Source organism: Mustela nigripes, chromosome 13 (genome assembly GCF_022355385.1).
Source record: "Mustela nigripes isolate SB6536 chromosome 13, MUSNIG.SB6536, whole genome shotgun sequence".
NCBI lineage: Eukaryota > Metazoa > Chordata > Mammalia > Carnivora > Mustelidae > Mustela > Mustela nigripes.
Window position 1 is genome coordinate 97,794,698 of NC_081569.1, and position 16,499 is coordinate 97,811,196.

The 16,499-nt window shown below is 44.7% G+C and overlaps 1 protein-coding gene across 10 annotated transcripts in view; it reads right to left on the reverse strand.

Annotated features, from left to right (window-relative positions):
- The window catches only part of NIN (ninein), a 98,583-nt gene that overhangs the window by 73,856 nt on the left and 8,228 nt on the right, over positions 1–16,499 (reverse strand). For all 10 annotated transcript variants that reach the window (XM_059373168.1, XM_059373167.1, XM_059373169.1 and 7 more), the window contains exons 3-4: positions 15,675–15,878; positions 3,203–3,284 (exon numbers count right to left, since the gene is read on the reverse strand). In XM_059373168.1, coding sequence (XP_059229151.1) covers positions 3,203–3,284; positions 15,675–15,857 — 265 coding nt within the window. In that variant the 5' untranslated portion in view covers positions 15,858–15,878. The remainder of the gene's footprint in view (positions 1–3,202; positions 3,285–15,674; positions 15,879–16,499) is intronic.

Sequence of the window (16,499 nt, forward strand, 5' to 3'; positions counted from 1 at the left end):
CCCTGTTTTTTCAGTCACCTTCCACAGTTGAAGGGCAGTCTTTGCTCTCAAAGTCTAGTTGGTCCATTGATTACAAAAGACAAGACAAAAATACCACAGGTCTGGCCCTTATGGTACAAGATGAATTAAGTGCTGAAAAGCCAAAGAATGCTGCAGACACAGGCATTCCTGTCACTAATGATCAGGTGAAACTTGCTCTTTTCGGTCCTTCCTGCTGACTCGGGCCAATTGTCAGAATCCTTGGGGCTGGGCTGCACGGACTGAGGACTGGGTCTGCCCCCAGCTCATCCATCTGGGGGTTGACATTCTTAAACCAGAGCTTCCTCGAGAGGAGGAGGCCCCCCCGTGACATGGCGGCAGCGACCCCCTCTGCCACTCTCTGTGAGACTTCGACGAAGCCACGTGTCTCTTCGGGCCTTGGTGGGCTCATGAAGAAAATGCCAACATTTTCTCCAGCCCTACAGGAATATGGTCTAGGATTTAGGGGACAGTCATCTTCATACAGAAGAAGAAGGGGGTGACCTCAGGTGGACTCCTGATATGGCATTTGAGTCCTGAACCTTCTTTCTCTGTCGCTTGCCTGCCAAGCCAGTCAGCCTGTGGGGGCTGAATCACATTTTCGAGTGGGTGGGAGGATGCTGCAGTGGAATGGACTGCGTGATCCCCAGGAACAACTGGAGGGGCCAGAGTGAGATGGGCCAGGGACAGAAAAAGCAGAGATGCCCAGGCACAAAGTGGGGAGTGTGGGAGGCAGGGCTGACTCACTGGCTCCGAGGAGATCAAACACTCTTTTAAGGCGCTGGCTCAATCCTAGCTTTGATCCTGCAGGCCAGGCATTGCGGGGCGGGGGTGGGGGGTGAGGCGGGCACAAATGCTGTACAAAATGCTCTCAAGAGGTGCTCGGCTGCTTCACCCCGCTGATTTGGGACGGCTCTCTCCCAAAGGTCTGCTGCAGCCTCCCCAAAGGACGGAGCACACAGCAACAAGATAAAACCCCTTCTGTGTGTTCTCCTGGAAGACTTGTCCAAATTACGGTCTCAACCTGCACAGCAGTGGGGCACACCCATAACTCCAAGCCCACCATCTGGAGCCAGATTTGTAAATGTTACTTCCCGGCTATGACCAAGCTCAGCCAGGCTCTGCCTACCTTCCCCATCCTATTATTTAGATCCCAACACCGAGCAGCTCTAGGAGGTACTCCTCACATCTGGGGTCACCATAAACTGGCACATTTAGTATGACCTTTTTCTGGCAGGTGACCATACAGGTTTTGAGGAAAGAGCAGCACAGAGATCATGTGGACTACTGGCAGGACTGCCCATTCCAAACCCACATAAAGGCATGGGATCAACGCAGAAGAGAAGCAAACTGGATTCTGAGGTTACAGAGGCTCTCATGAACTAAAATGTGGAGATGTCACCATAGCTCTACTCAGGTCCCTAGGATCTTCCCCTATTGTTATCAAGATGAAAGACGCCATAAATAAGTAAAAATACGAACAGAATGTGAGACCTCCTGAGAACAGAAGCCCATGTTCCAGCAGTGGTTATCTACAGAAATTCTATTAGTGGTCTGGAAAATCTCCAGAAGGCAATAACCTCCCCCACAGGCTCACTGCAGGCTTCTAGAGAGCGCTGGCAAGCCTCAGAGTTGATGATAACCTTCTTAGAGGTGGTGACGTTAGGCAGAAAGGGGAACTTCAGTCTGGGGTCCAAAACACTGCTAAACGCAATGTTCATACATACGACACAAATCTTAACCATTCCAGAAAGTAGAGTGAAGAACTAGATCACCAGTGAAGAAATGAAAGTGCTTTATCTAAATAGGTCACATTGAGTCGTTCTAGTGACAAAATGTTAATGAGTTCTCCTCAATCTCAAAAACTGGATTATATTTTTATGTCATCTTTTCTAAAAGCAGGTTTATAGGGGCACCTGGGTGGCTCAGAGGGTTAAGCCTCTACCTTCAGCTTGGGTCATGATCTCAGAGTCCTGAGATCGAGCCCTGCATCGGGCTCTCTGCTCAGCGGAGAGCCTATTTTCCCCCTCTCTCTCTGCCTGCCTCTCTGCCTGCTTGTGATATTTCTCTCTCAAATAAAAAAATGAATAAATAAAAAATCTTTTAAAAAATAAATAAAAATAAAAGCAGATTTATAGAGGTGCAATTCACACAGTATTTCACTTTCAGCACACAATTCTATGGATTGGAAAAACTCTTAGTATCTCTAACTACTACCACCATCAAGATCTGAAACAGTTTCATCACCCCCCAAATCCCCTCATGCTCCTTATAGCCAAGCCCTAGCCTAAATCTGACAATCAATGATTTGATAAAACGGGACTGAATTATAATACAAATTTCAACCCTGTTCAGACTTTCCTTTAAATATTCACCATATTTCACTGATCCTATGACAGACAGACACACACACACACACACACACACACACACACACCCTCCCCCACACACATTTGAACACTGACTTTAGGATAAATCTTACAATCAATGGTGTTTTACTAATATAACTGGCAAAAGATGTTTCTTTACAGAGATACATAAAATAATGTCTTATAATCTATGGTGCTTTCAAAAAAAAATCAGTGAAGTGTAATGTTAAGTTCTTTATTTTTTAACCTTTGCTGAATATTTACTATGTGTGAAGCATTCTCCTAGACACTGAAAATACGAAAATGAACAACATGGCCCACAAGAACTATCACTGGCGACAGATATTATCAATTATGATATAATGCAATAATGTCTATAGCAGAGAGTTATCCACCTACTAGGACTAAATAAGATTATCTTTAGATTGATGACTCTTCTTTCAGGCAAAACCCCTCCCCCCACCCCCGACTCAGATCCTTCCATGAACACAGGAAGTAGGATGCAGGAGGCACGGTCCGCCTTCACTCTGCTCATTCCAGGAATGAGTTACAGGCGCTCCATCTGACATATTGCCTAGGAACAATCCAATTATTTCTTCCATAATACACTGTTGTGGTAGGGAAGCCTCATTTTAGAGTTCAACAGCTGCAAGGCTTTTAGGATAATATCAGAAGACAAGTCACTGAAAATAACTGTTCGATCTGTAAAAGGCAGACACCCAAGCTTTCATAGACATGCTTCAAGGTCCCTGGATTCCTCCCTGGACAATTCTTAAAAGGGAATGTAGAAAAGAAAAGTGAGTCAGGGCCCTTACCTGGTTCTTGAAAGTGCTCTTCATTTGACAGAGTTCTAGACAAGATCAGTATTAATGCTTCTTTAAATTGGTCAAAATGTACCTAAAAGTAAATAGCAAAAAATAAATTCAAAATAGTTTCTACAGCCTTAAGGAAGTAAATCCATCTTCAAGGTACCAGAACCATTAGGTAGCAACCTGACAGCCTCGAAGTGAGTCTTAACTTGCTTTTGTTCCCCTTTCTTCATTTCTGTAAAGCACTGAAGGCAAAGTGGGCTGATCATTTCTGACACCCCAGCATCATAAACACTAAAGTCAACATCAATATTTATTCAACCCTGAGGGGGAAAGCTATAGAGCAAAACCCTCTTTATAAACTCAGGAAAAGATGTGTTTTGAATTCAACTCCTTTTATTTTTCTGAGCAAGATCACAAGAGAAAGAGGTTAGGTGAGATTTTAGGAAAAACTCCCCAAGTAAATGATCCAGTGTAACAATGCCCCCAGGATGCCATCTCTTCAGACATTCTAGAGGAGAATGAGCAACGGTTTCAGGATGACTTGAGCATAGTCTTGCCTGAGGCAGGTATATAATATTTATCGCCCAAGGCCCCTGTGATTCTATAAACAAAAAGAAATCAATAGCAAACACAAAGAATAAAGGAACCTTAGGAAGCATTTTCTTGAATTTTTAAACACACAATTACCTTGATAGAAGGAGGAATTACTCAGAATTGGGATATGGCTGTGGCTGAAGGGGTAACATGATTTTCTTTACGGCCAAGTGTATTCTTTTATAACTTAAATTTATGTGACCTCACCAGGGGACAGAAGGGAAAGATGGTATTCCTTCTCATTTGATAACAGGGCACCTCTTTATACAGAAGCCAGTATATTTATACAGAAGTCAGTCGATTTGATATTTGTGCTGCTATGGGTCTCTTTGGACATCATTATAAAATACTGCCTAGAAGTTGGAATATAGGTGACAGTGACACTGCCAAATTATACTGGGAAAAGCAGCAAACTTCGTCAGTTACCTAAACAGTGGAGAAAGGAAAGCATGTCTTATCCACGCAAACCGATGCAAGGGAGAGAAGTCCATCGAGGTTCCTACATCATAAAATTGTATATGCTTACAATTCACCACATTCTCCCCAAGTATATGTGGTTTTTCTACTAAATCCATTTTCATCACTTACCATTACTTTCTAAAATCATGTTCCTTTAGCCAGTATAGACTAAAAAACAACATACTCTGTGGAGACAGAGCAGAATCTGTCAAGGCAGGGGGGCCTGGGTGGCTCAGTGGGTTGGGCATCCGACTCTCAGTTTCAGCTCAGGTCAGGATCTCAGGGTCATGAGATAGAGCCCTGTGTAAGGTTCTGTGCTCAGAGGATGGTCTGTTTGGAAGTCTCTTTCTCCTTCTGCCCCTGCCCTCCTCCTCTCTCCCACTTAAAAAAAAAAAAAAAAAAAAAAAAAAAGGCAATCTATCAAGGGAGGCAGGGCATCCGCTAGAGAACCAGGGCCCAGCAGTCAACAGAAGGTTAAGAGACTGAAAGGGACAAATGACTAAGGAGCCTGCAGGAGGGAAGAGGGCCAAGTCCTGCTGCTGCCCCAAAGTCTGAGCATGGGCTTCAGGCACTGGGGCATCCCGGCTCCTGTTTCCAAGGGCAAGGCAGTCTCCCCAGCACCAGCCAGTTCACAAACAGCAAGCACATACCCAAGGGCTCTCCCATCTCAGACACTTGCCAGGCATTTACCACTGCCTACTAGAACCATCCCTTCCCCTTAGGGTGGGCAGTAGGAGGGTTAGGAGCACAGGCTCGGCGCTGGAGCCAGCCGGGTCCAGGATCCGACCCTGCCAGCTGTAGCTCAACAACTCACGTCTCTGCGCTTTAGTTTACTCAGGTGTAAAAATGGGGACCTCTAACAATTAAAAAAAAATTTTTTTTTAAAGATTTTATTTATTTATTTGACAGACAGAAATCACAAGTAGGCAGAGAGGTAGGCAGAGAGAGAGAGAGGAGGAAGCAGGCTCCCTGCTGAGCAGAGAGCCCGATGTAGGGCTCGATCCCAGGACCCTGAGATCACGACCTGAGCTGAAGGCAGAGGCTGACTCCGCGCCCCACCTCTAACAATGTTTATGACCCATCCAACAAATATCTGTGGGGCAGCTGCTACGGGCTGGGCACTATCCTAGCGAACAAGAGTGACGAGATCATGCCACCACAGGGCGCATCTTCCAGAGATGGCACGGGGAGCCCGGACACCCGCCGTGTCAAGTGCACGGCACCTATTTCATGTGATTTGTAACAGCACCTCCCTCACAGTGGCAGGAGGAAATCCAAAGGAGAGTTACATGAGGTGTCTAGAATTTCCAGGGACCTAACAGGTACTCAGCAAGTGGTAGTAAAGCCACTTGGTGTAGTTGATTACCGATAGGTAAATGCTAGTTACTACCAATCGGTATAGAGCATGACTGCTTCCTCGACTTGTACAGACAGATGGCCACATTTTTAAGCAAAGCCTTGAGAGTAACCAGGATGGCCAGGGGGCATGGTGACAGCCGGGATCTTGCCTCCCCACCAAGACCTGGACAGGTGCCCCCCCAATCAGAGAGACGTATTCATCATGCTGTGTTTAGGGTGTTTAGGGACCTCAGTTTGGGGGTTTCTCTGCTTGTAGGATACTGATGGGAAGGGCCTGAAGGAAAACTGTCTCTCCTTCCCAGCCGTGAGATGGACAGAAAGAGCTCCTATTTCAAAAGGAAGGTAACTAGCCTTGAGAACTTTGAGTCCTTTACGCTTCACTCAAGGGTCTCTGCTGAGTCTTCTAAAGGCCTAAGCTTTGGCAGAGGCTACCAGAAAGAGCCCTTCTGAATCTAGTCCTGACACAGCTCAATTCAGTGAGTATGAGCTGTGAAGGTCGCCCAGGAGTCTATGGACCTCAATCTTACCCTGAAAAATGACCAAGGTACATATACTCTGGACGTTAATCCCATTCAACTTCCAAGACTTCGTTATACCACATCTGAGGGACATTTAGGCCTCCTAGGAACACACCAGCCTCTGAGCCAGTAAAGCCTCATTTATACAGAGACTGCTTATCACACAACCCAAGAGTAGACAACTAGAACACAAACAAGTGGTGTCCAAAGCCGAGGAAGGTGCTAGAAAGCCCACAAACTCTTCTCACAGACTATGCCGCACAAGCAGCTCAGGAACTATTTATGTCACTTTACCTGATTTATTAGTAGCTCTGTTGTCCTGCTTCCCCACCCACCACAGATGAGAAGCAGCAAACAAGAGACAGGAGTACTCGGGGGTAACCACTCCAAGAAGTAACAACTGACATCTTGGGATTGAGTAGAAAGACATGAACTCTCTTCCCTCAAGCAAAAATACAGCACTATTTTTACACTTAAAACACCTGGTTTAAAAACTATACCAACTGTTTAAAAAGTCATGGTGTCAAAAACCTAATAGGCTGGGCTTGTTTAGTGCTGAGGCAAGGATTATGTGCCACCAAGTAAATCCTGAGAGAACGGCTCTTATAACACAGATGAGTAACTGACAGACCAAGAAGATTTTAAATGATTGTGAATAACCTTATTTCGTGTCATATCCTCTTTGGTAGGGTAAAACTTTAATAAAATGTTTGTAATCCCCAGTGGTTAACTCTTTTTTTTTTTTTTTAAGACTGTCAGTAAATGGGGTAAGAGATCCAATTATTAGAAAATCGAATGAAATGTGGGTCCTGGATCACACGAGAGGAACCAGGTGTGTTATTGCTGGTTCAATCTTTCCCAGGCATTTGGTCATTTGGATCTCACAACATCCGCGGGAGTCGGTCAAGGCAGGCATCTCCCGGTAGAACTGAGGAGACAGAGCATGAAGAAGGCATGTGCCTTGATGGGCACCTCACGTCTTGAAACCTTGGGGTTACCTGCAGAACCCAGGCCTTCTGACTGGACTCAAAGCTTGGCAGCCCTGCCCGCCCCAGACAGGCTTCACTGCTGGTCTGACATCTCAGGGAAATCCCTGTGCCCCTCCTGATGGTCAGATCCTCCACACAAACCCCACTAAAGCAACATGCTGGGACGACAGGGGGTAAAAGAGCAGGAAGAGAATCTTAACTATGGGAGGGCAGAAGAGAGGAAAGCTGATAGCACCTGGAAGGTAGGGTCCGGTGAGAGCTTTGAAATTCGTGGGACAGTTTCGGGACATTTGGCTTCACGAAGATATTCCCAGGCAGAGCTAAACCATTTCCAAAATGGACCTATTAGATAAGCCACAATTTTTTTTTTTTTAACAAGGAAAAGGGTCTATAAAAGACTAAGACATGATGAACTCAGAGGTTCTTCATAATCCAACAGTGCCTATCTGATGGACCTCTTCAACACACACACACACACACACCCCTAAAAATCCAAAAATGAAAACATGGCAAACTTAAAAAAAAACTGTCTTAAACTGATGTCTATTTTTCCTTCTGCAAAGGCACATAGACACTGGACCCTCCATTTTAGAGAACAGTAAATTCTGCATCTTCCAAGAAGATAATTCGCTCATAGAGGCAGGTGACTGCTATTTTCTGACAATGCTCATGAATACTGATGTGGTGGAAAAGCCCCTGAGGGCACATCCCAGAACCCAAACGTTAATAAATGCCCTCTATTGTGAAGAAATGTGCACCAGTGGGCTGGAATTTTTAAGTACCATTTTTCTCCTCCAAGGGAGCTTTGCTGTTGCCTTATGTTAAAATGTAGAAATCTTCACAAATATACAATCCAATTAAATCTCATGCGGTAACAAGCCTCCAAGCTGTGCTTCCCCGGGTTGGTACCCCCCTCATTTGAATAATAATTGCTGCCATTCATTTTACAAGCATTCCTCTATCTTGTATGCCTCAAAGGGCAGTTTGCAGCAATGGGAAAATTACCTGACGGACTAAAAACACACATGACATTTAAACTAAATTAACAGGAAGACCAGTCAAGTCTGATTTTTTTTTTTTTGTCCTGTGTCACCCCCGCCTAATAGAAATGTACCTCATCATCTTTCCTCTCCACATTTTATTCGAATGCTTTTTTAGAAACACAATTTGCCTTTCTGAAGAAAGAAAGTAAGCATGGCATAAGAAACAAACGTTACTTCTAACCACACACGAGCGCGCGCGCACACACACAAACCCTGTAACAGGAAGTAGAATAAGGAACTTAACGTTGCATAAAATTGTCTCCTGCAATCATGGAGATGAAATACATAGAGTTTCCACATGTGTGCAGGCAGCACTTCAAACAGCCCCAGGATGAGAGGCTCAAGCCAAGTGTTCAACCAAGTGATCTTATTAAACGAGACAAAGGCCTGCGTAACTATCACCACACCAAGGAGGTTCGGATCTCCTAATACAAAGGGAAATCGATGAAAGAACACTCCACACATGAAGGGGTAGCTGCCACGGGAAGAGAAAAATGGAAATCTCCAGAAGGTCACTGTGCAGAAAAATGATGTGTACAGCATTATGCAAAAGAGAAAGGATACAGATAAAGAGACACAGTTTCATAATGAAAGACATCGTTGTGGGACGCCTGGGTGGCTCAGTTGGTTAAGCAGCTGCCTTCGGCTCAGGTCATGATCCCAGTGTCCTGGGATGGAGTCCCACATCAGGCTCCTTGCTCGGCAGGGAGCCTGTTTCTCCCTCTGCCTCTGCCTGCCTCTCTGTCTGCCTGTGCTCGCTCGCTCTCTCTCCCTCTATCCCTGACAAATAAATAAAATCTTAAAAAAAAAAAAAAAAAGACATCGTTGTGAAATGTCTGATTCTAAATAACGCACTCAGGTTATTGTAGCCGTTGACTGCAGACAACGTGAAGAGAGGCAAAAAGGCGAGTCCAAACCTAGAGTAAACGCTGAGGTCACTCACTCCAAGAGTGAGTCAAGGGGCCCTGCCTACAGATGGAAACAGATGCAAAACGCGGCCACACAAGAGAATTTCCAGCAAATCCATTCTCCACGCCTAGGATCTTTCTCAGGAAATCATTCCTGGGATGCCACTATTTATCAAAGACCCATTCTGGGATGTAAGGGAGGGAGGGAGGAGAGAAGCATATAGGCCGACCTAGAATATGGTAGTGAACTGTGTGCCTGGCTCTAGGATAAGTCTTTGACACACACAATGCAATTCAACCCTCATCACAATCTCGTAAAGAGGGCCGCCTGGGTGGCTTAGTCGTTAAGCCTCTGCCTTCAGCCTAGGTCATGATCCCAGGGTCCTGGGGTCAGCCCTGCATTGGGCTCCCTGCTCAGTGGGAAGTCTGCTTCTCCCTCTCCCACTCACCCTGCTTGTGTTCTCTCTCTCCCGCTGTCTCTCTGTCGAATAAATAAGTAAAATCTTAAAAAGAAAACCAAAAAACAATTTTGTAAAGAGGGTATTATTTTTCCCATTATACAGATGAGGAAATTGAGGCTCAGACTACTTAAGATAACATGCCCATAGGGCTAAAAATGGCAAGAAATCAGTACTTGAATCTGGGGCTGACTTCAAAGACTGTGCTCTAATCCTATACTGTCTTGATGTGGTGCTAGTGGTGATGGGGGTGGGGGTGGGGGTGGGGTGTGGAGAATGAGATTCTTTCTTGCCTATATTTGGAGTCTGAGGAGGCTGTGAAGACATGCACTTGAATTCAAGGATGGAGAATTTGGGTTCCTATCCTGCTGCTGCCTGAAATGAGTTGGACAGGCCAATGTACTTTTCCAATTCTGGGTTCCAAGGTTTCTCTGTCATACAGATGAACACTGAAGTCTAAACTCCGTGATAGACACTAAAGAACTGTAAGTCCCCTCTGTCGAAACAAGAAGCTACTCATAAGAGTATCAGTGGGATGCTGCAGAAATCAGACTGGCGTTCTGGACCATACTTTCTCCAGAGAAAGAGGCAGTCGTCACTGAAATCAAGCAGGTCAGAGAGAACAGCCTTTCCGCACTTGTTCCCACCTCTAGCCCTCCCCTTGCTCTGGCTTCCCATTAGACTCAATAGCTCCAAGAGGCTCGAGGTTTGCAGCATGCAAAATCGAAGTTAATTTTGCAATGAGTTTGACAACAAAGTATTAATAGAGAGTAGAAGCAAGTCTTGCAGCCTCGTAATCAAAATGTCTTTTTTTTTTTTTTTTTTTAAAGAATGTCTTCTTGTTGGAGCGCCTGGGTGTCTCAGTGGGTTAAAGCCTCTGCCTTCGGCTCAGGTCATGATCCCAGGGTCCTGGGATCAAGCCCCGCATCGGGCTCTCTGCTCAGCAGGGAGCCTGCTTCCTCCTCTCTCTGTCTGTCTCTCTGCCTCCTTGTGATCTCTGTTAAATAAATAAATAAAATCTTAAAAAAAATAAAAAATAAAAAAGAATGTCTTCTTGTCTATAACTGAGCACCGCTGGCCCTTGGGAGTTCAAGTCAACCCCAAATGGATACTATTGTAAAGGAAGGGAGTGATGGTTTACAGAGTCACAAGACCAAATGGGAATGAGATAATACTCCCGTCCCCATTTCAGGTTAAACTATGGTGGTTAAACAGTAAGATACAGCAACTTTCAGACATTTAATAAGAGATGCAATGAGAAATGCTTGCTACCATTTCCTCCAATGCATTTAAAAAGCCTCAGATCAATACTATGAAACAGAAGCATGAACGTGGGGTCGTTGTAAATAGACACTATTTGATGATCAAGCACAATTTTGCACAGGAGAACAAGCCCCGATAATCACAACCAGAAAGTACTTCTGTAATTCTGATTTACTTTTCAAATGGTTAAAATATGTATAAGAGAAAGAAATCTTAAAAAGCTTTTAGGGAACTGGAAACAAATAAGCAAATCCACCATATGAAATAAATCACGATATTCATAAAAGAACCCCCAAGCACTTTAAAATGAAAGGTAGGAAAAGTGAGCTAAATCATATAATTGTGAAGCTATAAGATTTTAACACTAAAAATTCCAAAGTGCCTTTGATGACCGAAGTCCACACACCTATGGGACTCTTTGGAAGTTAGCTGTGGGTTCTGCTACCAGGTGGCTTGTTCAGATTCTAAAGTGTGCCAAGGGCATGGAGCACCTCAGTGTCCAGATTCCCATCAAAGAGCACAGCAAGGAAACTCCTTAGAATCCCAGGAAGCTGTTATGTCTCAAAGTTGCAATATATATATATATATATATAATATATGAAAATGCATTTTTAAAACTGATACGACAGCTTCAATAAAACCAAGGTAGACTATCATAGTTATGTCCTAATTTCTAATAAAAGAGAGAGGCATATGACTACATTTAATTTAAAAGACACATTTAAGAGACAAAGCAGATGAACAGAGGGGAAGGGAAGGAAAAATAAAATAAAATAAAAACAGAGAGATGCAAACCATAAGAGACTCTTCTTGACTATAGGGAACAAACTGAGGGCCGCAGGAGGGGAAGTAGGTGGTTTATGGAGTAACTGGGGGAATGGGCATTAAGAAGGGCACCTGATATGATGAGCCGTGGGTGTTTCATGCAACTGATGCAGCCTAAACTCTACCCTGAAGCTAATAATACACATTATATATTAACTAATTTGAATTTTTAAAAAAATAATAAAAATAAAAGACAAAAAAGAGGAAGCACTAGGACCAATATCAGTTGCTTAGATGAAAACATGGTTCCATAAAAGAGCTAATGCTGTTATGTTTTCTTATATGCTTGTAGTATCTGCTCTCAGGGCTGTTCAGCTGGGGATGCCTGTGTACTCAGACAGCTGGGCGTGTGCCTTCAGCTGGGGTCATGATCTTGGGGTCCTGGGGCAGAGCCCCACGCTGGGCTCCCTGCTCACAGCAGGGACTCTGTTTCTCCCTTTCCCTCTGCTCCTCCCCTCCCTGGCCCTTGCTCTCCCACTCATGCCCTCTCCCTCAAATACATAGAACCTTTAAAACAAACAAACAAAGGGACTATTCAGCTGCGGGGCAAACATTAGCTGACCAGACTGAAAGTTCTTCAGTGTCTTCAGGAGTCCCTGGGTCTTGGACTCCCACCCACCTGATAGGTGCCTAACTGAGGACAAAGATTTGGATAGAGCTCTTTTGATAACTAGCAGGAAACACCCACTGTTGTCCTGCTTCCTTCAAATCAGTGATCCACAATCAGCAGGCATTTCAAATCCTTAACTAGTGAGCACCAAACTCAGGGGGATATGACTTCAAGTTACAAAGCCAGATCAGATAGATGAATTGAAACCAATTTGGGGGGCGGGGTACCTAGGTGGCTCAGTGGGTTAAAGCCTCTGCCTTCGGCTCAGGTCATGATCCCAGGGTCCTGGGATCCAGCCCCCCATTGGGCTCTCTGCTCAGCAGGGAGCCTGTTTCCTCCTCTCTGCCTGCCTCTCTGCCTACTTGTGATCGCTGTCGGTCAAATAAATAAATAAATAAATATCCTTTTTTTTTTTTTAGTTTAAAAAAAAAAAGAAAGAAAAAAAGAAACCTGATTTGGGAGTAAATGGCCTGGGAGTAAAATGCATGAAAATGGTGAGTCAAGGAGTCAATTTCAGTTACCCTCCTCAACAACTGTCAAAAGAAACATTAGGCCTTAAAAAAATCCCAAAAAACCCAGGAAGTTTTACAGATGGATTTGGAAATTAAAAAAAAAAAAAAAAAAAAAAACCCAGAAAATATTCATATTCTTATTGACGAGGGCAATGCCTTTTATTTTATTTCTTTTTCAAGAAAAAAATTATTAATTCAGCCTGATTCCAACAAAGGTAAACTTGAAAGTTTTGTTTCATTTAGAAATTATACTCATTAATATTTAAAGATACAATTAAACCCTAAGCCTTCAGGAAGCTGTTGGATACTACTGTACCCAAAAGCCAATTTAGTGGAAAACCTTAATCTATGAAAAACATAAGTAAGTTGCACCCCCACAGACTAGCAAAAAGCCTAACATGCAGGACCCTTCAATACCTATTTGTTGAATTACTGAATAGTTGAATATATTGAGATTTGTCATGCTACTATTTCCTTCTCCTTATTTATGAAACCAAACTGCAAACCCTTACAAATTTTTCTATAAATACCATCTAAAGAGAAGAAAGATGACTGGCATTGGAAACAACATATAATTTTACAACTTAAGCTCCATACTCAATAGATCAAGAACGTGTTACCGCTTAGAATTCTTCAGTAAATTCTAAGGAATTTTTTTTCCTTATAATTTAAAATTTTAGACCATATACAGTATCTTACCAACATATGGCCAAGTTTATGTGATCATCTAAGGAGAATAATTTCAGTTTCACAAAAAATGCAAATCAAACAGGAGTGCATTAATTCATGCCAACCCTGCTCTCCAGACAGTCCCCAGGGACCTTCCACATGAAATCAACATGCATCTATCTATTTAACTTTTATCACTGGCTCACTAAGTAAATATCAGGCTCAAGACCACTTAGGTATTCATTATTCATAGGCAAATAGCAAATGGAAAAAGGCTGATAGTGTCAAGTCATTAACAAATCAATCGATAACTGTTCCCCTGCTTTAGTTTGCGGAATGGTTGGGGTGGGTAGCGCGCCCAAAGATGGGCAACATCTGGAGAGGGACACCGTGAACGTGCTGCCAAGTCTCGGTCTGTTAGCGGAGGGCTGTGTATTTACACTGACTTGGAGACAACCTCCCAAGGAAGCCTCAGGTTGTACCAGCTCTTCCCAGGCTCTCATCAGACCTGAAACATATCCACTCTTGGTACTCTGCCTTCTCCCCCAGGACCACAGTGGGAAACTCAGCTCCCCTGGCTCCTTTGGCTCCCCCAAGGTGTCCGGGATTGAGACAGAACAAAAACACATCTGAAAGCATTACGGGGGGGGGCAAATGACTTCATCCTCAAATCTCCCATTGCTAAGGCTTCCAAACAAGGTTTTCAGCACTTTTTAGAGTTCACAAGCAGCTAGTCCCCACTCCCAGAGTGACAGAGAATGGTTCCAGTTTTGTAAAACACCTCACATTTGTTTTTCTTTAAGAGGGAGCCCTGTTAGCCATGGCATTCATAGTGCCAAGCCCCTGAGAACAGCATCCTTTGTACATTAATTTCAGGATAATCGCTACTCCTGTCTGTCTCGTGTCACAGACAGCCAATACATCATACTGTCTCTGAGGTCACTTACCCAAATTGTCAACTCAAAGTCAGTGAAAATGAAATGAAGAAAAGGAAATTCAGTCACCAGAATAAAGTTGAATTTCATAACTCCTTCCTCAGTTTGTACCACGTGATAAAAACCATTGTCCACGAAGTGTCATCAATGATAACAACAGAGCTCAGAAAGCGTTACCCATTTTTTCCCTCTCATCTATTCTAACAACCAACAGCAAGACTCAACTCAAAGCCATACAAATGATGCTCTTAATTAGAATTATGAGAACTGAAGGCAATGGGAGGTCAAGACAGATCGAGCATCCTTCCCACTTTTAACTCCCACCAGGAGTTAAAAAGGCCCCTTCTCGCTTCCCTCTCTCTCTCTCTCTGCCTGCCTCTCTGCCTACTTGTGATCTCTGTCAAATAAATAAAAACAAAACAAAACAAAACAAAAAAAAAACTTTCTACATTAAAAAAAAAAAAAAGGGCATCTGGGTGGCTCAGTGGGTTAAGCCGCTGCCTTTGGCTCAGGTCATGATCTCAGGGTCCTGGGATCGAGTCCCGCATCAGGCTCTCTGCTCAGCAGGGAGCCTGCTTCCCTCTTTCTCTCTCTGCCTACTTGTGATCTCTGTCAAATAAATAAATTAAAAAAAAAAAACAAAACTTTCTACATTTAAAAAAAAAAAAAAAGGCCCCTTCTCACCTGGTACTCGTTCCTGTGACTTGGTTTACGGGGACAACAGGACTATTTGTTGTCAAATGCAGAAGTTACCACCAGCAGACACTTGCATATCACTGCTGAAGTCGTGCTGGATTTTAAATGAACCTGCCCTGTATTTACTTACCCTCCTGTCATATTTCCTAGGTGAAAGGTTTAATTAATCCTTCACACCCTAGAAGCAATCTGCACAAGAAATAGCTTTATTGGGAGCAAAAGTCAGAGCAGCAAACTGTTCGTCCTATGAGTAGCAATTTTCTGTGTTTTCCTGCTCTTCAAGGTTTTCCTCCCTGTGCCCCAGTGATGAATGCAAAGTCCATAAAATGATCCACCATGAACAAGAGTTGAAAAACATGCTCCTACTGCCTCTTTTCCTCCCTTCATTTAAGATGCTCTGGGCACACGTACACTCCAGAGCACAAATTCAAGCAGGCCCTCCATATCCCAAGCAAACTACACTGCTGGTCCCGCCCATTACATTTTCTCTTTCTGTTTATCAGGTTAACAGCTCCCGGCACACACAGCCAGGATGTGAGAGGCAGGTCGCCACAGCCCCTCTCCCCCGCACCCACCCCTCCCTCCCCACAGAAGCCGCACCCACTTCCATCCACCTGCCTTCTTCCCCAGACCTTACCCTGCCCAAGAGGTTGTCCTGAAGCAGCGTCTCCTGGAGCACCGGGGCCACCTCCTCCAAGCTCAACATGTGGCAAAGGTCGGTGAGTTCTTCCTGCCCCAGGGACCCGGTGCCTGTGGTGTCAAAACTGTCGAACAGCTCCTTGAGTCGGGCCTCATGCTGGTCCTGTCCCACCTCATCCATCCCATAGCCCACGGCGCTCACCTGTGTGGGACAGAGATAAGGGCGGGGTCGTGGCAGCCCCCAGGGCTGGCCGACCGGGACCTCGGTGGAGGCCGGCAGGAGAGGCAATGCTGCACCTCACCGCCCCTCCCAGCCTCCCCCCAGCAAGATTGCAGGGCTCTCCAGGAGCCAGCCCTGGCCAGTTGAGCTTCCGTGGCCACTGCCACCAGGGCCCCAGCCACAGGTTCGGTCATGTGGGGTAGCGTTACCAGAATGAGGGAGTCTCCTCTCCTGCCTGGTCCTTGGGTGAGCGGCCAGTCCCAAACTCAAGACTGAAAGCAGTTCTCTATCAGCTCGTCTGGCCCTGGACTTACAGTGAAAGGCCACCTCAGACACTCAGTCTTTTCCAACTAACCGGTAGTACCCACAGGCTTCCACGGAAGTAGGCGAGCTGTGAACCACCTGCCCAGATGTAGCACCCCACTCCTGTGGTGCGGCTATCTAGTTCCCCTTCGTTCAGCCTACATGCCCCCCATCACAGTCAGCCTGGAGGCAAGCAGCCGGAGAGGCACCGGGCAAACCACCTCCCTGTTTACAGGAGACACAATGCCTTTTACACAAGTTCCTCAAAAAGCAGCTCAATTAACTTCCTTGGAGCAATTA